The 20,574-nt window shown below is 41.1% G+C and overlaps 1 protein-coding gene across 10 annotated transcripts in view; it reads left to right on the forward strand.

The window, feature by feature from the left end:
• Positions 1 to 20,574, forward strand: part of THRB (thyroid hormone receptor beta) — a 300,896-nt gene that overhangs the window by 237,067 nt on the left and 43,255 nt on the right. Inside the window, exon 1 of one of the 10 annotated variants that reach the window (XM_074984446.1) lies at positions 11,544 to 11,985. The exons of the other annotated variants lie outside the window; for them this stretch is intronic. Coding sequence (XP_074840547.1) covers positions 11,544 to 11,985 — 442 coding nt within the window. Of the gene's footprint in view, positions 1 to 11,543; positions 11,986 to 20,574 lie in introns of those variants that run through there. 10 annotated transcript variants of the gene reach the window in all.

Here is a 20,574-nt window from a genome sequence, read left to right on the forward strand (position 1 = left end):
GTCTTCATAGTGGGCATAATTAATATATGCAGTAATCATTAATCCTTTTGTAATCTGCATTCATCTGGTATTCTAAGCACTGAATTGAAATTATGAAAATTAAAGCTGGAGACTAAGATTTTTTTTCCCCTGCGCCGTGGTAGCCGTACCACTACATAGCAGCAATAAAGCCAGTATAACCTCCGTGGAGGATCTGAAGGAAAACCTACCGTAGGAAGTGATATTGGCATTTCAGTTGGTAGAATGCTTCCTTTCCAGCCAGAAACGATGCAGGACATTTTTAATAGGTATTTTACTACTGGCAATGTTTGCTTTCAGATATCTCATACTGAACTCCTGATTTCTTGTGGTCATCAACAATCCTATGCCATTTTTCAAAACAGTAATAATGTTATCCCAATGTCATGACCAAATTTTGCTGAAGGAACTACTCTTTACTTTCATATTTGATCATTTCTGACTTCCACACTGACTCAGGGTATGAGAGAGACGGTAACGCGCTAATTCAGAATCTTGAGAAAGGAAGCCAGCTCCTTACAGTAAGTAATATACTGGTTTGAGACAGGACAAAAGCAATGTGAATGAATTAAATAACCCCTGGCCAGAAAACCCTGGCACAGGAGGACAAGGAGAGCTTTCTTTTTCTCACAGTTGCAGTAAAATATCATACAAATTTCTAAAACCTCAATAGATCATGTTCAGATGTAGTCTGCTACAAATGATGCTTTTGCTTCCTCTTATTTTGCTAAAGGTATTTCAGCCTGTACCCAAGCATTAAAAGAGGCACCTACTATACCTCTGGCTATACTATAAATGTACCAGTAATGCATTAATCTGGCGTGTCATTTTTTCCTGAAAACTTCCTTTCCCTCTAGATTTTGTGGAAAATATTTATGGAAAGCTAAAAGAAATCCAGTAAAATTAATCTTTTATGTCCCTGGATTTTATGGTAAACAAGTAATCCAGTAATATCTTAGACACTAATAGATTTATTAGGTAATGAGGTTTCATGGGCAAGATGAAGAAGTGGGTCTGAGCCAGGAAAACTCATGACATAATAAATTTGTTAGTCTCTAAGGTGCTACAGGACTGCTTGTTATAAAACTACATACTCAGTCTGGAAACTGAGGATGAAATATTGGCCCCCGGGTCGATTGCAGAACCCCAACCACCTTCATTGGCGCCAGAATTTCACCCCTACTCATCGTGTGGTGAGAGCATCAGACCCTGAGCTTCAGTTTATAAGGCAGTTGCTACTGGTTAACTTGCGAATGATCTCCATATTCCTCTGTATATTCCTGATTATTTTTTCTCTGTAAGTAATTAGTCACTTCTTTTTACTTGAGCGTAATGTCCTGCCCAAGTTCTTCAGGAGACATATATAGTTAACTTAATTCCCAATATATCTGCACGGCAAATGGTAGCTGGCTCTGTTATCAGCTGTTAAAAAAGAAACAATACAGGTTTGTAACAAAGATCTTGTTGTTTTATTACATCTGTCAGCAACAACCCAATACAAAGGCAATACAGTATGGCTACGTCTACACGTGAAGCCTACATCGAAGTAGCCTATTTCGATGTGGCGACATCGAAATAGGGTATTTCGATGAATAACGTCTACACGTCCTCCAGGGCTGGCAACGTCGATGTTCAACATCGACGTTGCGCAGCACCACATCGAAATAGGCGCAGCGAGGGAACGTCTACACGCCACAGTAGCACACATCGAAATAAGGGTGCCAGGCACAGCTGCAGACAGGGTCACACGGCGGACTCAACAGCCAGCTACTCCCTTAAAGGGCCCCTCCCAGACACACTTGCACTAAACACCACAAGATCCACAGAGCCGACAACGAGTTGCAGACCCTGTGCATGCAGCATGAATCCCCTGCTGCAGCAGCAGCAGCCAGAAGCCCTGGGCTAAGGGCTGCTGCACACGGTGACCATAGAGCCCCGCACGGGCTGGAGAGACAGCGTCTCTCAACCCCCCAGCTGATGGCCACCATGGAGGACCCCACAATTTCGACGTTGCGGGAGGCGGATCGTCTACACGGTCCCTACTTCGACATTGAACGTCGAATTAGGGCGCTATTCCGATCCCCTCATGAGGTTAGCGACTTCGACGTCTCGCCGCCTAACGTCGAAGTTAACTTCAAAATAGTGCCTGACGCGTGTAGCCGCGACGGGCGCTATTTCGAAGTTAGTGCCACTACTTCGAAGTAGCGTGCACGTGTAGACACAGCTTATGTGTTGTACTTTGGGATAGGTCACAAAGCCAGTTGTAGGCTTTATCTGTTAGCTTTTATTATACATTAATATAAATGCCATTTGCAACAGTCTTTGCTTCCAAAAACAAAATCTGTTTTTCCTGCCATGTAATTACTTTTAAGTGTTGGTCCCATAAAGGCAGGTGCAGTTGTGTATGATATACATTATGAAGCATTCTGCCACTGCTTTGTGAAGGATTCTGTTATTTTTTAAGGATTCTCTTATCTTTCATTGTGTACGCTACCAGTTGAACTTTTCCAGTCTGGCACCCTTGACACCTGGCTGGTGCCAGATGAGAGAATTTGCTGGACCATGAGAGGTCAATATTGTCTATCGTCATAACCAACACTTCCACTGTTACTGGGCTCTTAGAAGACATGTTGGGGTAAATACAGCTAAATAACAGCAGAGAACACTGAGTGCTAGGACTGATGGCTGGAAACAAACTTTATGGGACCACAGGAAATTTAGCTGCACCTATGATAAATTCAGTTAACTAAAATCATGCTGGATTATGGATGTTGATGGATGAGAGAGTTCTGGGTTAGAGAGTTTCAGCCTGTATTAGAGTCAACATACGTATTGAAAATTCTGATTTACATTCTGCATTAAAAATTGCTGCATATTGTGGGTGGAGCAGTAGTGATTGCTAATAGTTAAGGTAAAGTACGAGCTCTCTTTGTAAGTCTGTTTTCAGTTACATGTAATTTTGACAAAGTTCACTTATTCAAGCTAAAATTTTGCATACTTGGATCTCTCTTTACACCTTATGCCAGTTCTGTCAGATTGTAAGAGTTGCTCCTTCTACTCAAGTCATAGTGGACTATGGCATGGATCTGACAGTAATGAGTTCAGACCCTGCTATCAACCACAGGCGAGGAGGCAGTGGTAATTAACGTTGCACACAATGGGATTTTTTTTTCTTAAGTTTTCTGTCTTTAAAATCAAAGAAAATTCATTCCCCAAAATTACTAAAAACTCCTCCACCCCACCCCCACCCCCCCAGCATTGGCCAGATGTCAGATCCCAGGTTCTAGCCCAGGCAGAAATACCGGCAAGTCCAAGTCATCTGATCCAGGTGCTGAGACTCACTGCCTTGTGTTTTGGCTGGGTGTTTTTTTGCAGTGTAGGCTTGCCCTTATTTTTCTCTGCTGCAATACCAGAAAGCATGTGGCAAAGGCACCAGGGTGTAATTCTTCTGTCATTAGACAACAGATTTTTTTTCTGTATGGAGTCTGACATTTTTATATGTACGAAATTTAGGCTATAATTCACATGTACACATATATGCTTGCATTTGTTATGTGGAGAGCCATAGGTGCCTCTAGCATATGAAGTGCCAGAGCTGATGTTTATATGTAAAACTGGTCTTTTTGTACTAGTTCTGCTCCTTACAGACAATAAACACAATGGACAATTTAATAATAGTCAAAAAACTCCAGGTAGGAAATGCCTTCCTATTTCATTGGGGAAGGAAATATAATCATGAAACCCTGTGGAAAAGAAAAATGCTGCCTAAAGCGCAACTGACAGAAAAGAAACTTCAGTGTTGCTTGGAAAACACAGTTTTATCTTTCACACAAGCAAATTAAAGTGTAATGCACATTAAAAGCCTTCTGCTGATAAACTGTTTCTGCCCAAAAACATTGGTACATAACATGTGTCAGGGATTAGTTTTGTTTAGCTTATTTGCGTATTTTTTCATTATCCTTGTTCTTTAGTTGTGCCTTTCTTGTTTTCTTGTTTAAAAAACACCCAAATTCACTGGATCGGGTCGATGCAGATCTAACCTACTTGATCAACCTGCCATGCACCCTTAGTCATAATCCTGATTACATTTGCCTTAGCTGATCTCTCTGATACCAGCCCACTTTTGTGTCCTCACATGCCTGCATATTTGAGTGTTCTGTTTTTTTTAAGAATAGCCTTTGTTGCCCAGTTCATAATTAAATGTACGACCAGGGGAAGTAAGGCTGTGTAAAAGATTGACCTTATTATAGTCTTTTGTTTTCCAAGCAAGTCAGTTAGATGAAGTGAGAGATTGTTGATTTATTTATATGCTGCAGCTGCATTGATCATGTCCAAGCAGAAATGTGGTAGACTTTGAACTTCTTTTACATTTAAAATATTTTTTTGCAATGAGAGCAGGCTGCTGTGTAACTTCAAAGTTGCAGTTCAGTAGTGTGTGTTTGTATCTATACATCTGGCTGTATCTTGTTGATCTCTTTTTACTAATTTGTACAGTCACTGAGCAATAAGTACAAACAAAAACCCTGTCAATGCATTAGTGTTGTACCTGTTTACTTGCAGCCCAGTTATGGCCTTGTGCTGAGAGAGGAGTGGACACGCCTGTGTAACTGCCAAGAGGTAGACTCAACACTGGGACATTTAGAGCTTAGTGCAGGAGCCCTTACAGTTTGAACTAGAAGCCAGCTGGCTCTCAGCTAAGGCTTCCAAGGAGGCTTTTTCTTTCTCTGTGTAAGTGGTTTGGGTGCCACTACATGGGACATTGAATTGCACCCCTAGGTGCATGGGTTACGCCTACACCACCAATGTGGTGTGGGCAGAGTAAGCTCTTTGAAGCAGGAGCTATTTATTATATGTTCGTACAGCACCTAGCACAAGGGAACAATCTGGTTGACATCTGGTGCTACCACAATATAAATGTTTCAGCAGCATCATCTGCTTTAGCTCAGTGTCTTAAGAGTCACTGCAAGGAGGGCAGTGAATAGCAACTGTTGTTCAAAGTATCCTGTGCTCCTCTGGCACTTGTCAGTGCATATGATCAAGATGATAGCCATGTCCCTCAGCCCACCTTTAGAAACAACTTTTGGAGTCAGTAAGCACGGACGGCAGCCCTGCTCTCCTCTTTCCTGGTAGCAGTGATTTCCTGGCTCCTTACCAGTCCAATGCACAAGGAGGAGACAGAAGCATGTGGACACTTGCTGTCCACATGTCCACTATTCCCTGCTAGCACACCAGTAGTATCCAACAGTACATTGAATAGAGGAACAGAAAAAATGCGAGTCAGCTTAAGATACAAAACAAACAAATGCTGGCCATAGTCAGTGGGTCTTTGTATACTGTGTATACTGAAGTTCAAATAATCCTCTGTACAGTGTCTAATTTGATTTTTTTTAATATTGATTTTTTTTTTGGTTTACCTTCTTTCCTCATTTTTTCCACCTTTGCCTTCAGTCACCACCCCTGTTCGCAAATGTTTGTAATGCCATTTATTTTGGGCTGTGTCCAAGAGAAACCTCCAAGAAAGCGCTGCAGATTCCCCAGGCTATACAAATCTTGAAACTTCTTCTTATTTCAAGGAAATACTCCTCACTTCAATAGAAAGCAAAAGAAGGGGGGCAGTGGTCCATGCCTGAGGGCAGAAGGAAAGGAAATCTCCTTGCAGCCTGCCCTTCTAGCAGAACTGTCCATGGACAAAGCACAATCGGGATCCATCCAGTTTATCCTCAGTATTTCCCTCTTAGATATGTGTTTCAGTAGAAGTGTTCCATTTTTCGAGCATAGTTTCCCAAACTGGGGGGCATGCCCCCCTGTGGGGGGCTTGAAGAAATTCCAGGTGGGGCACGAGGCAAACCAGCTCCCCCCCATGAACCCCCTCACTCTTTGCTTCTGGCTCTCAGCCCCTGCCATTTTATGTGGGTGACCTGGCGCAGCCACTATAAAAAGCAGGCAGCTGGTGAAGACCCACATGCAAAGGTGAGTGAGTGTGGGTTGTGGGGTGAGGAGGATGGGGTAAGAGCAGGGGGCTGGGGGTTCCTGGCTTTGTGGGAGGGGAGGGACTGGGGCGGGTGGCTTGCAGGGCTCAGGTGGCCAGCCAGCTTGCAGGACTCACGGGACTTGGGTGGCTGGCGGGTGGCTGGCCACAGCATCATGGGCCTCAGGTGGCTCAGGCTGGCAGCTGGCTTGGGTGGGCAGCTGGAGCAGCTGGGCTGCAGCTGGGGCGAGCAGCTGGCCTCAGTGGCTGGCGGGCGGGTGGCTGACCCCAGTGGTGCTGGGCTTGGGCAGGGGCCCTGGTGGTGCGGGTCTGAGGTGGGCAGGTGGCTGTCATGGGCAGCTCTGGTGGCTGGCACAGGGCTCAGGCAGATGGCTAACTGGGGCTGCACCAGGCACCCCACAAGGGGCCAGGAAAAACTATTTGTGCTTATTTTTAATTTTAAATAATGTTTTTATATCAAGTTTTTGTGTTTATTTTAAATTACGAATTGAATTTTTTGTTAAAAATGCAAGTTGGATGATGGTAAAGAAAAGGAGGGGGAGTGAGGGCTTCTCAGAAATCAAAAGGGGCAGGGCATGGTGCCGTAAAGTTTGGGAACCGCTGTTATAGAGGAATCTGAGGAGAGCCAGGAAGTGACTCAATCAGGGCACCCCAAAGATGGGCTTGCAATTCAAGACATTCTGGTAATGTTCATTCCTCTAGGCCATGTTTATCTCATGCAGACTGTTTGTTAACAAGTCCGCTAACTCCCTCCCAGTGTGTCACCAGACCACAACCCATCCGGTGCAGGAGAGTGGGAGGAAGATGGCATCGACAGTGACAGTCTGCCCCGTGAGAAGGTCTGTCTTCACCTCTGGTACAAGGTCCAATTAGAAGAGCTTAAGAAGAAGGTGAAGAGACAATACTGTATTCTGCCTGGTGCATTATAATGGAATATTCACAGTTCTCTTGAAAGCACTGGGCAAATTTTGTTTTGACCCTTCTGGCCCACTAACTAAACCGAAACAAGTTATTGTTGATGTTATCTCACTGACGTCAAATTTTCATTGTGAATCCGTGTAGGCTAGGTCTATAGACTTCCAATAGAGAAGGCAACTTTCTTATTTACTGGACTTCCCCTAGCTGTGACATTGCCTCCTCTGTAGGAAAACTTACCTTTTAAGGCATTGCTGATAGAAATCTGAGAAAATCTTTCTGATTATCAATTGTTCAGGGGCAGTAATTACTCATTAATAGTATACTGTTACACCGTCTCTGCAGTGACTAGATGAATGCTCCACCTATACATGTAGAAAAGCTCTAGGCCAGAGCTCCCCAAACTGTGGGACGTGGCCTCTAGAGAATAGGGGGAATGGGGATGTGGGGGTGGGGGTGCAGGCCCATCACAACAGTCGTCAGGGAGGAATCACCCCCAGCCCTGTTCCACTTGCAGCTTTATTCTGGCTTTGTCCCCAGCCACAGCCCCAAGTCCTGGCCCCACCCCCAGCTTCCATCCCCACCGCTGCTCAACTGCAGCTGCACATGCAGCCCCTGCCTCAGCCCCTCTCTGGGGCTTTGTTCCCAGCCCTGGCCCCAGACCCACCCCTCAGTTTTGGCCACAGCTCTGGGGGCTGCTGACAGAGGGAAAGGAGGATGTGACCCTGAAAACTTGGGGGAACATGTTCGAGGACCTTTAATTAGGATCTGTTTGCTTTGAAATGGGTCTCTTTTTTTATTCATGGTTCATCCCAAGATACCTTGATGATTTCTGCCCACAGTATGGCCATTTTAACAGCAGCTGGAAGAGCGTGCTGGCTCTTGTCTTACAGCTGGGCACAAGGCGGGCAACAGTTTCTCCAGTCTTTGGGAAATGTGACAGGACTTGGCTCAGGACCCCCCTCAAGGGGCGGGGCCTCAGGCAAAAGGGGCAGGGCTAGGGCTGTCAGCCCTCATCAGCAACACAACCGTGCCGCGCCTCACCTCACCTCAGCCACTCCATGACTCTGCCCAGGGCTGTGGCGGTGATTTAAAAGACCCAGAATCCTGAGACCTTTTGAATTGCTGGCTCCTGGGCCAACTTGCCCCTTCCCCATCCCTGCTGGTGGCCCTGACTAAGGACCATGGCACAAAACTAGCCTTGCTGTCCTCCCTTATCGAGGGCTGTCTGTCCGGTGTAACCAAGAATAAGAATTCACACAGATGGAGGAGATGGCTCTTGTGCTCTCGCAGTGGTCTTTTTATTGGACGAAATGCTGAGGACAAAAGAGGGCATAACATGTTGAAGAAAAGGGTGGAAGATAAGTTATGTTGTTACTAAATGCTGAAACAAATCACAGTTTAACAAGCCAGAGCACGACATATAGAAAAGAGACACACTACAATAACATGGGGGTGGGGATAGCTCAGTGGATTGAGCATTCTGCTGTTAAACCCACAGTCACAAATTCAGTCCTTGAGGAGGTCATTTAGGAATTGAACAAATAATGTTAAAAAAAAAACTGTCTCAGGTGGTCATAGGTTGTGCAGGGGACTGGACTTGTTGACCTTTGGAGGTCCCTTCCAGTTCTATGAAACAGGAATATCTCCATATTAAAATGAGCAGTCCCTCTGTGACCCGTCCTTTGTAGAAATTTGGAAGTGCTACTTGACTGCTTTTTGTTTTGATAGAAATTTGGAAGTTAGAGAAATGCCAGCATGTTCACAAAAGAAGATAGACCTACCAGGCACTCCAAGTGAGGATTCTTCAATCAACTAGTCCCTAAATTGAGTACTTTCCCCACAACACAACAAGAACCCACCTGAACTGGCTGCTCACTAGAATATGTTCTACACCCTTGAATTAGCTTGTGCTTAGACACAACATCCACTGAAGTTAACAGCAGCTTTGGCTCAGTAACCATGATAAGACTTGGCCCAGCAGTAACAGTAAATTCTACTTTCTTGTCTGAATGAAGCTTCACAGGTAAATTTTCAATCAGATTCCAGGAGCAAGACACAAAAATAAGTGTACAGCTGATTTGCACAGACAGTACTGTGCTCTGACTGATGAATGCAGATGTGGTGTTTAGGCATGCAAGTGACCGGCTGAGTTCCAAACACACACACAATCATGCACTCATAATTAATCTTTTTTGCACATTGCCCTGGGCTCTCGTGGTTTTCAAAACCATACCCTCGCTTTGGGCCAGAAAGTTCCTCTGCCCATGTAAATAGCTTACTCCCCAGCAGTCCAACTGACTTCAGTGGCACGGCTCATATTATAACATGCTATTCAGTATGCATGCGGGTATCACCTCAGTCTGGGCTTATCCATTGATAGGTAGCATTAGACAGTAAACTCCTAGTCATGCAAATCGCTGCACCCTGGCACAGCCTTGTGTGGATAAGTCATCTCAGTAACCAAAGAACCAAGCTTAGAAATTATTTTGAAAATGGTACATTATCTCACATGGAAAGCTTACTGTTGTATTATTAGTTATAACACATGCTTTTTTTTCAAGAGCTTTTATTTTAGAATTGAGATTTTGAGATGCAATTTTTTTCAGACAATTTCCCTCATTTCTTATCTTTCTACACATACCAGTACTAATTTCTTCATAGTCTTAACATCATCAAGATTTATTAACTTGTGCTAGGCAAGAATGTACTGAGCTCTATATTTCCAATCAGCTGTTTCACACTTTGTTAGGGTTTATTTTATGAAGAATCTGGACTTTTGTGTCAAAAATTATGCTGGTGAAAAAGAAATTTACTCTAAAAAGTCTAGCATATGAAACTCAGCTCCAGTGCTGAAATCAACTACTAAGCTATGTAACTGATTTTTTTTATCCAGTTTGATGTTACCAAGGTTGCAATGGCTTTTCAAAAAATAGGAATGACAAAATATAAAAATATGTATATGGGTCAGTGTTTTTGTGTAATCTTGCCAGTTTTTAACTCTCTAATTGACGTGGATATGCACAGGGAGACCACTGGTAGGTGACATCAGCCGAAGAGGTAGTATTTTTTTGAGATTATGTGAGGAATTTTGGGAAACTATGTTACAACACATTGTGTTCCCTACAGCTGTGTGTGTGGTGTGCCCTCAAAAATCTGCAGAATGTCCCTAGGAGGTGTTTGTTTTCCTATACATGCCAGAAAGGGCATACAGGTAGCAGTCATAGCAAACACATCTGTTCATTTAAGTGTAAACAAATATTGAAATTTATAAGGTATAAACATGTTCAGAATATGAAACTTGAAATACTTGGGTTTTAATATTTCAGGTCTTAAATAACTGAGTTGAACATTTTCTGAATAACATGCCTCATACAAATGATGCCTTGTCATTGTATCTGCTCTTTTGAGTCTCATGTGCTATAGTTACTGACAAAATCAAGTCTGAACTATGGTGAGAACTTTTGAGCTAGGAAGGAAACGTACACCAGAGAGAATTCTATTGAAGTTTCAGAATAGTTTTGAGGATAACAAAAGGAGATACACAGAGCAGAAAGAATGTACCTAGATTTTCAAATATCCGGCTAAGCTTGCATTGATGGCAATTAGAGAAGGATTGCTTTGACTTACAAATTGAATAAATGTGATACTTGGGAATGAGATATATGGGAATAAGAACAAACATGGGATAACAGTATTTAGTTGTCACTTTACCGACAATACTTACATTTTCAAGAATCCTGTAATATCAATATTCTGTTTACTAAAATAGATAACTTTCAGAACTTCCAACAGTATGATAGATCTGAACTCTCTTGAGAGAAATTCTTGTAAAAGTTACCTGTTTAGTCCATAAAAATAGTAAAATTTCATCATGATTAATGCAGCAATGACTATCAATTGACTTCTACTGAGAATGGTTTCACAAGTTATGAAACTATTTTATATTTAATTTTGATTCACATAATCTAAAATATAAATATTTGTGACTATTTAGAACACCAGCTGGAATGACTTTACTGTAGAAATTAGCTGTGCTGTCTAGGAGTTATACTTAAAGGGAGTTATATTTAGATACACAGCTTTATGAACAAACAGTATTTAAAATGTTACATATAAATCAAATTTCAATCCTGTTAAATATAATAATTATTTTGTTGCTATTTATGATTTATTTGTTTTTTGCATAGGACCACATGGTTAAAACTCACAAGATAAAATGTGTCTCTCTGATATTGCTCTGGTGACCTCCAGTAGAAAAAGGTACTGGTAGCAAGAGCGGAACTGCTAAGCATGCCCGCATAAGAATGTCATACTTAGGTAACAGAGTGTCCGTCAGGTCAGCCTACGCTAAGAGCAAAGTCAAGCAAGGTTGAGTCCATGATGTTTTGTGTTTTAAGTATCTGAAAATTGTACACGACCAGCCTCGACCCAGAAGACCTCAAATGATCATATAAGCGAGGCAATAAATTGATGGTAACTGGCCTTGGGCCCATGTTATAGTTGTGGTGCAGCTGAAAGTGGCAACTAGTGGTAACCTGTGCATATAGATCAAGCGGTCTTTTCAGGCTTGACAAAGGGGGAAATCAGTACATTTAATTGCACTGAAAGGAAACTGACCATGGTGGCTGAGTGTGCTTGGCTGAAAATCTCAGAATCTTGTCAATGTGATCAAATGGAGATGCTTGTGAATACCACCAGATCAAGAGAATTGGGAAACCACTGGCTTTCCAGAACACCACAGCTCAGGAAGATCTTGGCAATGTCACCAGTTTGTCAACCAGTGCTTGTCAGCCCTCCAAAAAATGGCCTTCCAGCCTGGAACAGGCTAGTGCACCTTCCCGACAGACATCACAAATGGAATTTTGTAGATATAAAAGAAAACCGCTTATGTAGGAAAAGACATTCCAGTAATGATATGCTGAGAAATGGACAGCAGTCTTCACAGTTTCCGCATGCTTCAGTTTCGACTAGCTCAATATTACGTCCAGGTCGTACAGAAGTGAATATTCAAGGCATGTCAAGTGCCCAGGAGTACAAAATAGAAGGGAAAAAAGGTAAAGGTAGAATTATTATTCAGAACATAACAAATATTTAAAAAGAAAAGCCAGAGTGTCTGTGCTGTTGGTCAGGCTTTAGCCATTGATAACAGCTTTCTAAGGGGAGGCAATCTAGCTACAGACATCTTTCATGGCAGTAGTTGTAGCTCTCGATTATTCCTGAGAGTATTTTATCTTTGTATGTTTTAATATATTTTTAAAGTGATGGATGTTTGAAAATTATTTTAAAAATTAATATCCTATATACAGTATATAACTAATTCCTTATGTTCCTTTAAAAAAGGTAATCTGACAAAAATTATTTATTTTTGTGCCTGGACTTTTGTGTATGTATCCTTAGGCAGGCAGTAGTACTGAAAATTTTGTTTTCAAACAGCCCTGTTTGTCCAAGGTAGAGCAGAGTTGCAAAGGAGGTGTTATACGTTGTAACTGTGTAACTGTCAGCACAAATTTGGTGGTTTTTTGTGTTTTATTTTCCTTTCTAAACTAGAATAAATAGTTCATCAGTGCTCTTCTCTCAAAAAAAGAAAAATAAGTATGTGTGCATCATGCCGTGAGGGAAGGACAACAGGTTGTTTTCTTTTACTTAAAGTCTTGCGTCACTTCAGAAGGCAAGATTATAGTGTCAAGAAGGATCTCACCTCATGAAAAAGTTAAACTGGTCTAAGTGCCTGATTTCTTTAGATTTAGTAGCTCTTTACCTCAGAATGCCTCCTTGCTAACAGCTGTCAGGTGTTGATCGCTTTAACGTCTTACTTAGGGCTCTATGTACTCTGCGGAATCCAAACAGTTCCATCAAGGGTTCTGTTAATTATCTTCAGTGTCGAAACAGTTAGCCGTCCTTCTTCATTATTGAACGAAAAAATCTGTTTTAACCTCAAAATTCTCCTGAGGGGGAGCAGCATGAAAAAGGTGCATATTTTATGTTGGGGTAGTTACTTTGTCATGAGATAAGCTGTCTAATTAACTAATTCTGTTAACTACATCTTCCAATTATGAGACATGAGGGGACTTAACAAATTGGGTTGCCTTATCTCAGCACTATAATTGTACTTACCAATGTTCAGTGCTAATCTTAAAAATTTCCAAAAATCATTAAGAATTTGCCAGTTTGTATCAGTCTGTCAGTAAACCATCAATAAGCAATTTCTTCATGCAAAATGTGAGAGCATCCTACACTGGAAATGAGCCATTAGGAAATAATCCAATAATGGCCAGCCTGAGATCACAGAAAATTCTGAATTATGCAAAGAGTTAACTTCAATCTTTTTAGGCAAATATCTTCAAATTCATTAGTGGGCACTTATCCTAACAGAAGACTAAAGTCATGTCAAGTCTGACCCTTTCAGTTTTAAATAACCTGGTTTTAGTTAGCCAAATAGAGAAAGGAATGTTAAATCTTGGAACGAAAGACAAGCCATACCGGTGTTTTATTAAGCCTTTTTAGAGTTTTGGTGTGTCATAGCCAAGATGCTATTCTTTAATATGGCTTTGATTCTTCTCAGATGCCTTTAGCCGCCAAATGCTAATGTCAAGATGTGACAATAGTGAAAAGTATCTGATATATGTACTTTGTGATTACAATAGTCACAAAGTGGTGGTAAAAAATAGGGCAAATTCTATATAAACATCATTTTTTCCATGTAAGTGTTGAATATGTTGTTTGGACCCTGAAGTTTGAGGAGAACATTTATATAAGAAATAAATCTCATGTTCTGTGTTACCCAGTATAATATAGGAATTGGAGAGCCGGGACTAGGAACGTAATATGGTCGGCTGTTATCTGGGCACATTGATCAGGGAGTGGATCTGTAATGGGCTTCGCTTTTAAAAATTGTTTTCCTTGGTTTAAAACTAGTTCTGTGATAAAAGTTTGTGTTTGGAACTGTGTCCTAAGCCTAAACTGCTGGATAGGCATAACTGTAATACAAAAAAAGAGTAAAGTAGATCAAAACCACACACATCAAACAAACATAGGGACTCATTATGCCAAATGGGGACAAATATAGGTATATTTGCCAGAGGCCGATATGGTGGAAACCTTCTCTAGAGCCAGAGCTGCCAAATCAGAATAGTTGATGGTGTAAATTGTACTTTCTTGATGGCACACAGAAATAAACAGACATTGCCCTGATTCAGCTCCACAACATGCAGACCGTTTGCATTGTAGTTTCTTCTAAGAGCAGTAGAGAACATTGGGGTTTGCTGGAACTGCCACAGAGACCGGAGACCGTATGCTGGCATTCTTTAAACAGGTAAAGAACATCAAAGCGGTGTAACTAATGAATAAAGGGTGGATTTGTATTTTAAAAAACAAGACTGTGTTGTCATTCTTAATCCTATAAATTTGGCACGAAGGAAGGAATACCATGGGTATAGTAACACAAAAGAAACAAAATGTATGCAATTGTATTCAAAAACCCAAAGATCATTAATACTTGATACAAGAACACTAGACTACTGAAATATTTTGTAATCCTTTATGCAAAATGTTTGTGTGCAATAATGTATCTGACCACATAAATATTTTTCTCATCAGTGTGTACACGTCAGGGCCAAAAACATCATAAGACCCTTCCCTATAATCCTTAGGGGATCCCCATCTAGTCCTGAATAATGCGTCATGTGATAATGAGTTGGTGATTCAGAATGTGTTTAAAGAGGGAGATCAGGGTGTCGTGCACAAAACTGAGATAACATACACCATAGCCAGACATAGTTTGCAAACAGTCAACAGAATACAACTGGTCTGGGTCATAGGTCACTCAAATAGTAAATTATATGCTACGGGTGTTGAATGCGTTTCATGGCTCTGCTTCTGCATTTGTCATTGTTCAGGGTTGTCTTGGACACTGTGCCAATGAAATCATTGCCTAAGTAACAATCACAGGAGTGTTTTGTGAATGTTTCTGTAAGTTATTCGTTGTTGTTTTTATTCATGAATAAAAGAAGCTCATACCCATTTAAAACAAAGAACCAAAGTACAGGTACAATACACAAAAGGAATGGATGAAGTAGAAATTCTGTGAACTGTTTTCCACTCTGCTTCCAAAGTCTTCAGACCCAGTCCTGCTATCCTTTCTTCGGTTGTTAATCCCACTCTGGGACCTGAGTCAGGGCTATTGGCTCAGGCCTTAAGAGCTTCAGATGAAAATGTTTCAGCAACATTTCAGTTCTAATAGTGACGTTAATTTTTGGCAGTGGCTTATGATCTGTTTCCAAGGAAACAAGTCTCTGCAGGGCTATCAATGTGAGTCTCATGTTGACAGCTAAAACACTAACATATGACAAGTGGAGACACACATACCCCAGTACCTCTTGTCATTTTTTTTTCAGATCAGGCTTTAATGATTTGGGCCCTTTTACACACTCTTCCCAAGCTTTTGTAACTTGATTTCATTGTGTTGAGTTAGTTACTCTCAGAAAAACCGTGTATGTTCTGTAGCATAAAATGTATTGATATTATTGCAAAAAAACCAAAATGAGACTTGATCTTAAAATAGAGATGTCTATTAATGGAGTTCTCCATATCATGGACTCAGATTCTCTCCAAGTGGGTTACATATTGGCACCAATCACTCCATCATGGGATTTTTATATTAATTCTATTTATTTTTGGACAAGAAAGTTAAATAAAATGCGTGAGGAAAAGAGATGGGTGAAGGATGATTATTAAGAAGCTGATTGCCTCATTGGTCAGAACAAAATCACAAGGGAGAAGTATCTTCCGGAAACTCCAAACTCAGCCCTGGGAGGTGCTTTTGAGGGTGCTTAGTGTCCTAAACTTACACAATTTGTGTCAATGGATGTAGAGGACATCATCGCATTACAGGATTGAGTTCTCAGGCTTCACCTCCCATAGTTCCCTCCTCTCACTAGGAAGAGGCACAGCATTCTGTAATCCTGAGGCTTTGTGGGAAGTCAAGGCTGCTTCCCTGCAGATCCCAAGACAGTTATGCAGATCTCCTGGCACCCACACTGGAGCCGAACCTCCCACTTTTCCACTTACTTTTTGCTCCCCTGCATCAGCGTAACGTTCAGCCAGTGTGACAGATACTCTACATCAGAAATACTCTTCCTTTTTCTGAGCATGCACCAAACCCTTCTCTTCAGAGATGGAATTTGTCCTGCATCTGCCTTGACATATTTAGGAGCCATAATTCCTCACCAATGCAGCTTTACCAGTAGTAGCGCTCCGGGAGGCTGCAGGCTGAACAAAGCAGCCATTTTTACCTCTGGCCTGTGGATATTTCTCTGGTGACTTAAACACAGTGGCTACGATTACACTACAGTGATCTGTCAGCAGACATCACTGTCAGGAGAGATTTTCCAACAAAACTTCTGTCGACATAGGGCAGCCACACTCAAAAGCCAATTGGAAGAGTGCTTGGCTCTGTTGACAGAGCAGCCAGACTGCCTAGCTGCTCTCTTGACAAAATGAGCACCCGGAAGCACAGCAGACAGGGCTGCCCATTGTCGTGGGTGCTCTGTCTGTCAAGAGAAGGCCCTCAAGAGCTTCCCACACAGCTTTTTTGTTGACAGAACCTATCAACAAAAGGCACTCTTCCTCATCTGGGAGAGGCAGAAAGTTGTCGGCAGAAGTGCCGACTTTTGTCGACATGCTGTCAACAAAAGGCATTTTGTGTGTGGACGTTCCGCCAGTTTTGTCAACAAAACTAGGGTTTGCTTCAGTAAGCTAAAGTAAAAATGTCTGAGTCCTGTCTACTCTGCAGTTCCAAAGTGATAACCATTGAGTGTGGTGGGGTTCACAGATCTCTCTCTCAGCTAGAGCAAGTTATGGGGCAATACTGGGTGGAGAGTCCCCACCCTTTGGGCTGTGGGTTATAGCTCCACATGGAGGAGTTGTTTAAAAGGGCATGGGCAGTCCAGGGTCCCAGGAGCTGCAGGTTGCAGCAGGGAGTGAGGCTGATGTACAGAGTGATTGACACTAGTAAGAACATGCTGGAAGCAGTGGTCCGCATTCCTCTCACCCCTTGCTTTGGAGTGGGAAGCCCAGGAGAGGTCCCAAAGTGCAAGATGGGGGGGCTTTTCTCCCCACCCACTAGGGCAGACTAAACTGCTGCTAGAAGGACTGTAACCAGTCCCTAACAGGAGATCTCCAGCAGAGATGTAACTTGAGGTGGACTGCCCGGTAGTCTGGACATTAAACCCAGGTTTTGGGACCTGGTGGAGCGGGAGAGGCTAGATCCCCCTACCATATTCCCCACTCCCCTCTATCATTACAGAGCCCATCTGTGATTTGGCAGGGCCCTCTCCAGAAGGGAGAGACTGAAAAGAATTATGGAATGGAACCATAGCCTGATCACTTGTCCGGATGGCTTTCAGAATGATCCACTATGCTGAGGGAATGCTGGAACTAAATTTGTTATGGTCAGAGCAGTGTGGCCCATGTGTGTGTTTGTTGTCTTGCAAGTACAGCTTGGCCTCTCTGACGTGTCGGGGGGAAGGGGGAAGACAAGCAGTTCTGTAACACCTTAAATACTAACAATTTATTTATTAGGTAATGAGGTTTTGTGGGTAAGACCCATTTCTTCAGATTCGGGAGTAAAATGTTGTATCAGAGTCAGTGAAACAAAGCATTCTCTGCCTCTAGGCACGACTTGACTTCTAAATGCTGGAGCACAGTTTTGAGAAATAAATATGTGTGTGAAAAACCCAGTGCACAGCACATAAGACAGACCACCTAGACATTGCATACATATTCAACAACTCTTCTAGTCTTTCAGTTTAAATGGATGCGATTTCTCTGTTTCCCCCTCCACACTGTATTAAAGGTTTAATTTCAAATCCATTGTTCCCTTAAACTTTGTAATAATTATTTTCTAATCTAAATTAGTCAGTTTCTGAACAAATACTGTTCGGTTCTTACCCCAAACTTACTTCACAGAAAAGCGTTGGGGTGAAAACCTGGCCCCATTCAAGTCTAAACTGTACTCCAATTGATTTCAGTCAAGCCAGGATCACACTCTTGGCATATGAAAATTGTAGAAGTTTCCAGTGCACTGTGTCGGTTTTCTCTCTTTTTTAGAAATAAGTAACTCTCTGGTTGTTTTTCTGAAATAACAAAAAACTGAAATTCTGTGCAGGTTCTTGCAGAGAAAGATTGACATCTATATAATCTTTATCTTTGCAATTTACTAAATACAGTTTAGCTCAGCTACTCTTGTTCGTCTTTTCAGACTAAAACATATTACTAATACTGTACACGTCTTTGATCAGAAGTAGTAGTAATTGCTTAGGGACAAATGCTAATACTAATCCACCCTTTATTCATTAGTTACACCACTTTGATAGGTTGGGTCATGATTTTCTTGTTAGTACCAAACTAAATAAAAGTGAACAGGTTACATCTTGGTATTTAAAATTACACTACTTGGTATTTAGAATTACAAAATTTTCACAACAAATTAAACTGAACATTTCTCTGTATTTCTCTGACAATTTGTCTAAGATCGCTAATACTTATTTAATTTTTAAAATTTAATAATCAATTAATTAATCAATTAAACTTGAAATATATATAATCAAATCACCAAGGACTTATCCAGGTACACTGTGCTTGAGACATACCAACAGAAGACATTTGCCTTTTGAGGAAAAACATGGGCTTACGTATCTCTCCTAGTTATTCTGGAACGTATAGTCTCATCTTTTTGCAAGCTCTTACACAATGCAAGGTTAATTTTAAATTGTATTTTGTTGCATTTGAGATGTGAAATACAAAGGACAGAGATATTTGGTGTTTTGGGACTTATATCCAGAGTTTTTAGTAATCGTTCCTTGCTCCAAAAAAGTGTGTTGACACTTTCAACTGTGCAAATTTCCAGGGACAATTTCATTCTTGGAGCAACTCTTTTGACTTCAGGTATGTTTTATGATTAGAAAAAAAATCTAAAGTAATCAGAGGGCGAAACAAAATACATCGAATTTTGAGAAGTGAAAAGTATACGCCCTGGTGTCAGCTGGAATTGATAGTGCTCTGCACTACTCAAAATTTAAGGTTTGGCCCAAAATAATATATATTAGCTATGTCTGGAGGAAGAAGGAGTGTTACCTCCTGTACTCTTCACATGTTTCTAAAGTGTTCCATGAAACCAACTAAGGAACCATGTGTCCTACTAAAGTCCCACACTCTGGCCTTTCATGAGTACTTTTTAAAACTCTCAGCCTCAGTTCCTCAAGGTAATCAGTCACAAGTTTAGGTTCCTGGCTGAATGGCAGGGAGGGGAGCTTACCTCAGCTGATATTTTAGAACGGTGAATATCGTTTAACATCAGTGAAAAGATAGCATTAAGAAATGGTTTCTTCTTTAGTTAATATTATAATGCTATTTTTGTTTTTCAATAACAAGAAGAACTTAATGATCCAGTGAGTAATACAACTGAGCTACTGTTCTCATAAACATCTTGCCATATTGTAGCACGTCAATATGTGAAGGAAAATTCTTTGTCTAGGGAAAAATAAAGACAACAGAAAGTCTTTTTGGTGTAAAGAAAAAGTGGGGAGAAGAATTAAGTTAAAATGGGTGTAGTAGTGCTAGCATTCATGGTGATGAGTTGTTATAAGAGTATATAATAGCTCTGTTTCTGAAGTAATGATATTATATGTTCATATCTTTAGTGCATGAATAAAAAACTGGGGAAAGCTTGTAATCAGACTATATTTGTGATCAAATATAAAATCATAAACTAAGTACTTCACTTCTGAAACCTACAAACAAGAAATGAAACAGCAGACCAGTTATCTTATCTAAGCAGTAGCCGATTTGCTGATCAAGGCAAATTATTTAGAAGTTGAACTCAGTAGAAATTACTTACCAAAATCACTGAAGTTTGAAAAAGCTGCTTTCCTGTAAATGCATTAACAATCTGCGGAGAGTTGATGTATGTGTGTGTGTGAAGCATGGGAGGTTCATGCGGATAATTCTGTAAAACAAAATCAATAAAGCTGATGACAGATTAAGATACTAAAATTTGTAAAATTAGACTACTGTTTGGGTACACAGCACTATTGGATTTTCTGGAGGTTAATGCTGAAAAACAGGATTATTGATTTTAGGATTTTCAGTATATCCCCTCTATGAGTTCTTAGGAGCTCTTTATAATGCTTCACACTTAAGTTGACAACTATAGTGGCATAACTGCATCCTTGCTTCAGTAATAATTGTCTAATCATATTGGAAGGGGCCAAAATGGTTTATAAATGATTATTTCTAACAAGCAGTTGGGAGGATCGTCTGGCCATAGCTTCTTTGTCTGATGGTCATTGATACCTGTCTGCCATCTTCCCCAGGAATTAACTTACAGTCACAGATTAAGACCTTTAACTGTCATAAATCTGCTTCCCAATATGTTTCACTGGCAGGGGAGCTCACAAGCCATCCCAGTATAAATAGGATTTTAGCACATCAGGTGCTGCTCCAAAGTAAAACGCAGTTTTGCAATCGACTTCGTTGGCGTTGTTTATTCATTTTGCCTTTCCCATTCCATGTGTATGCATGTCTGTGTGTGCATGCATGCGTGTTTGTGTGTATATGTAAAGTAGAAGCTGAGATCAGGTAACAAAATGAAC

Source organism: Carettochelys insculpta, chromosome 2, assembly GCF_033958435.1.
Source record: "Carettochelys insculpta isolate YL-2023 chromosome 2, ASM3395843v1, whole genome shotgun sequence".
Classification (NCBI taxonomy): Eukaryota; Metazoa; Chordata; order Testudines; family Carettochelyidae; genus Carettochelys; species Carettochelys insculpta.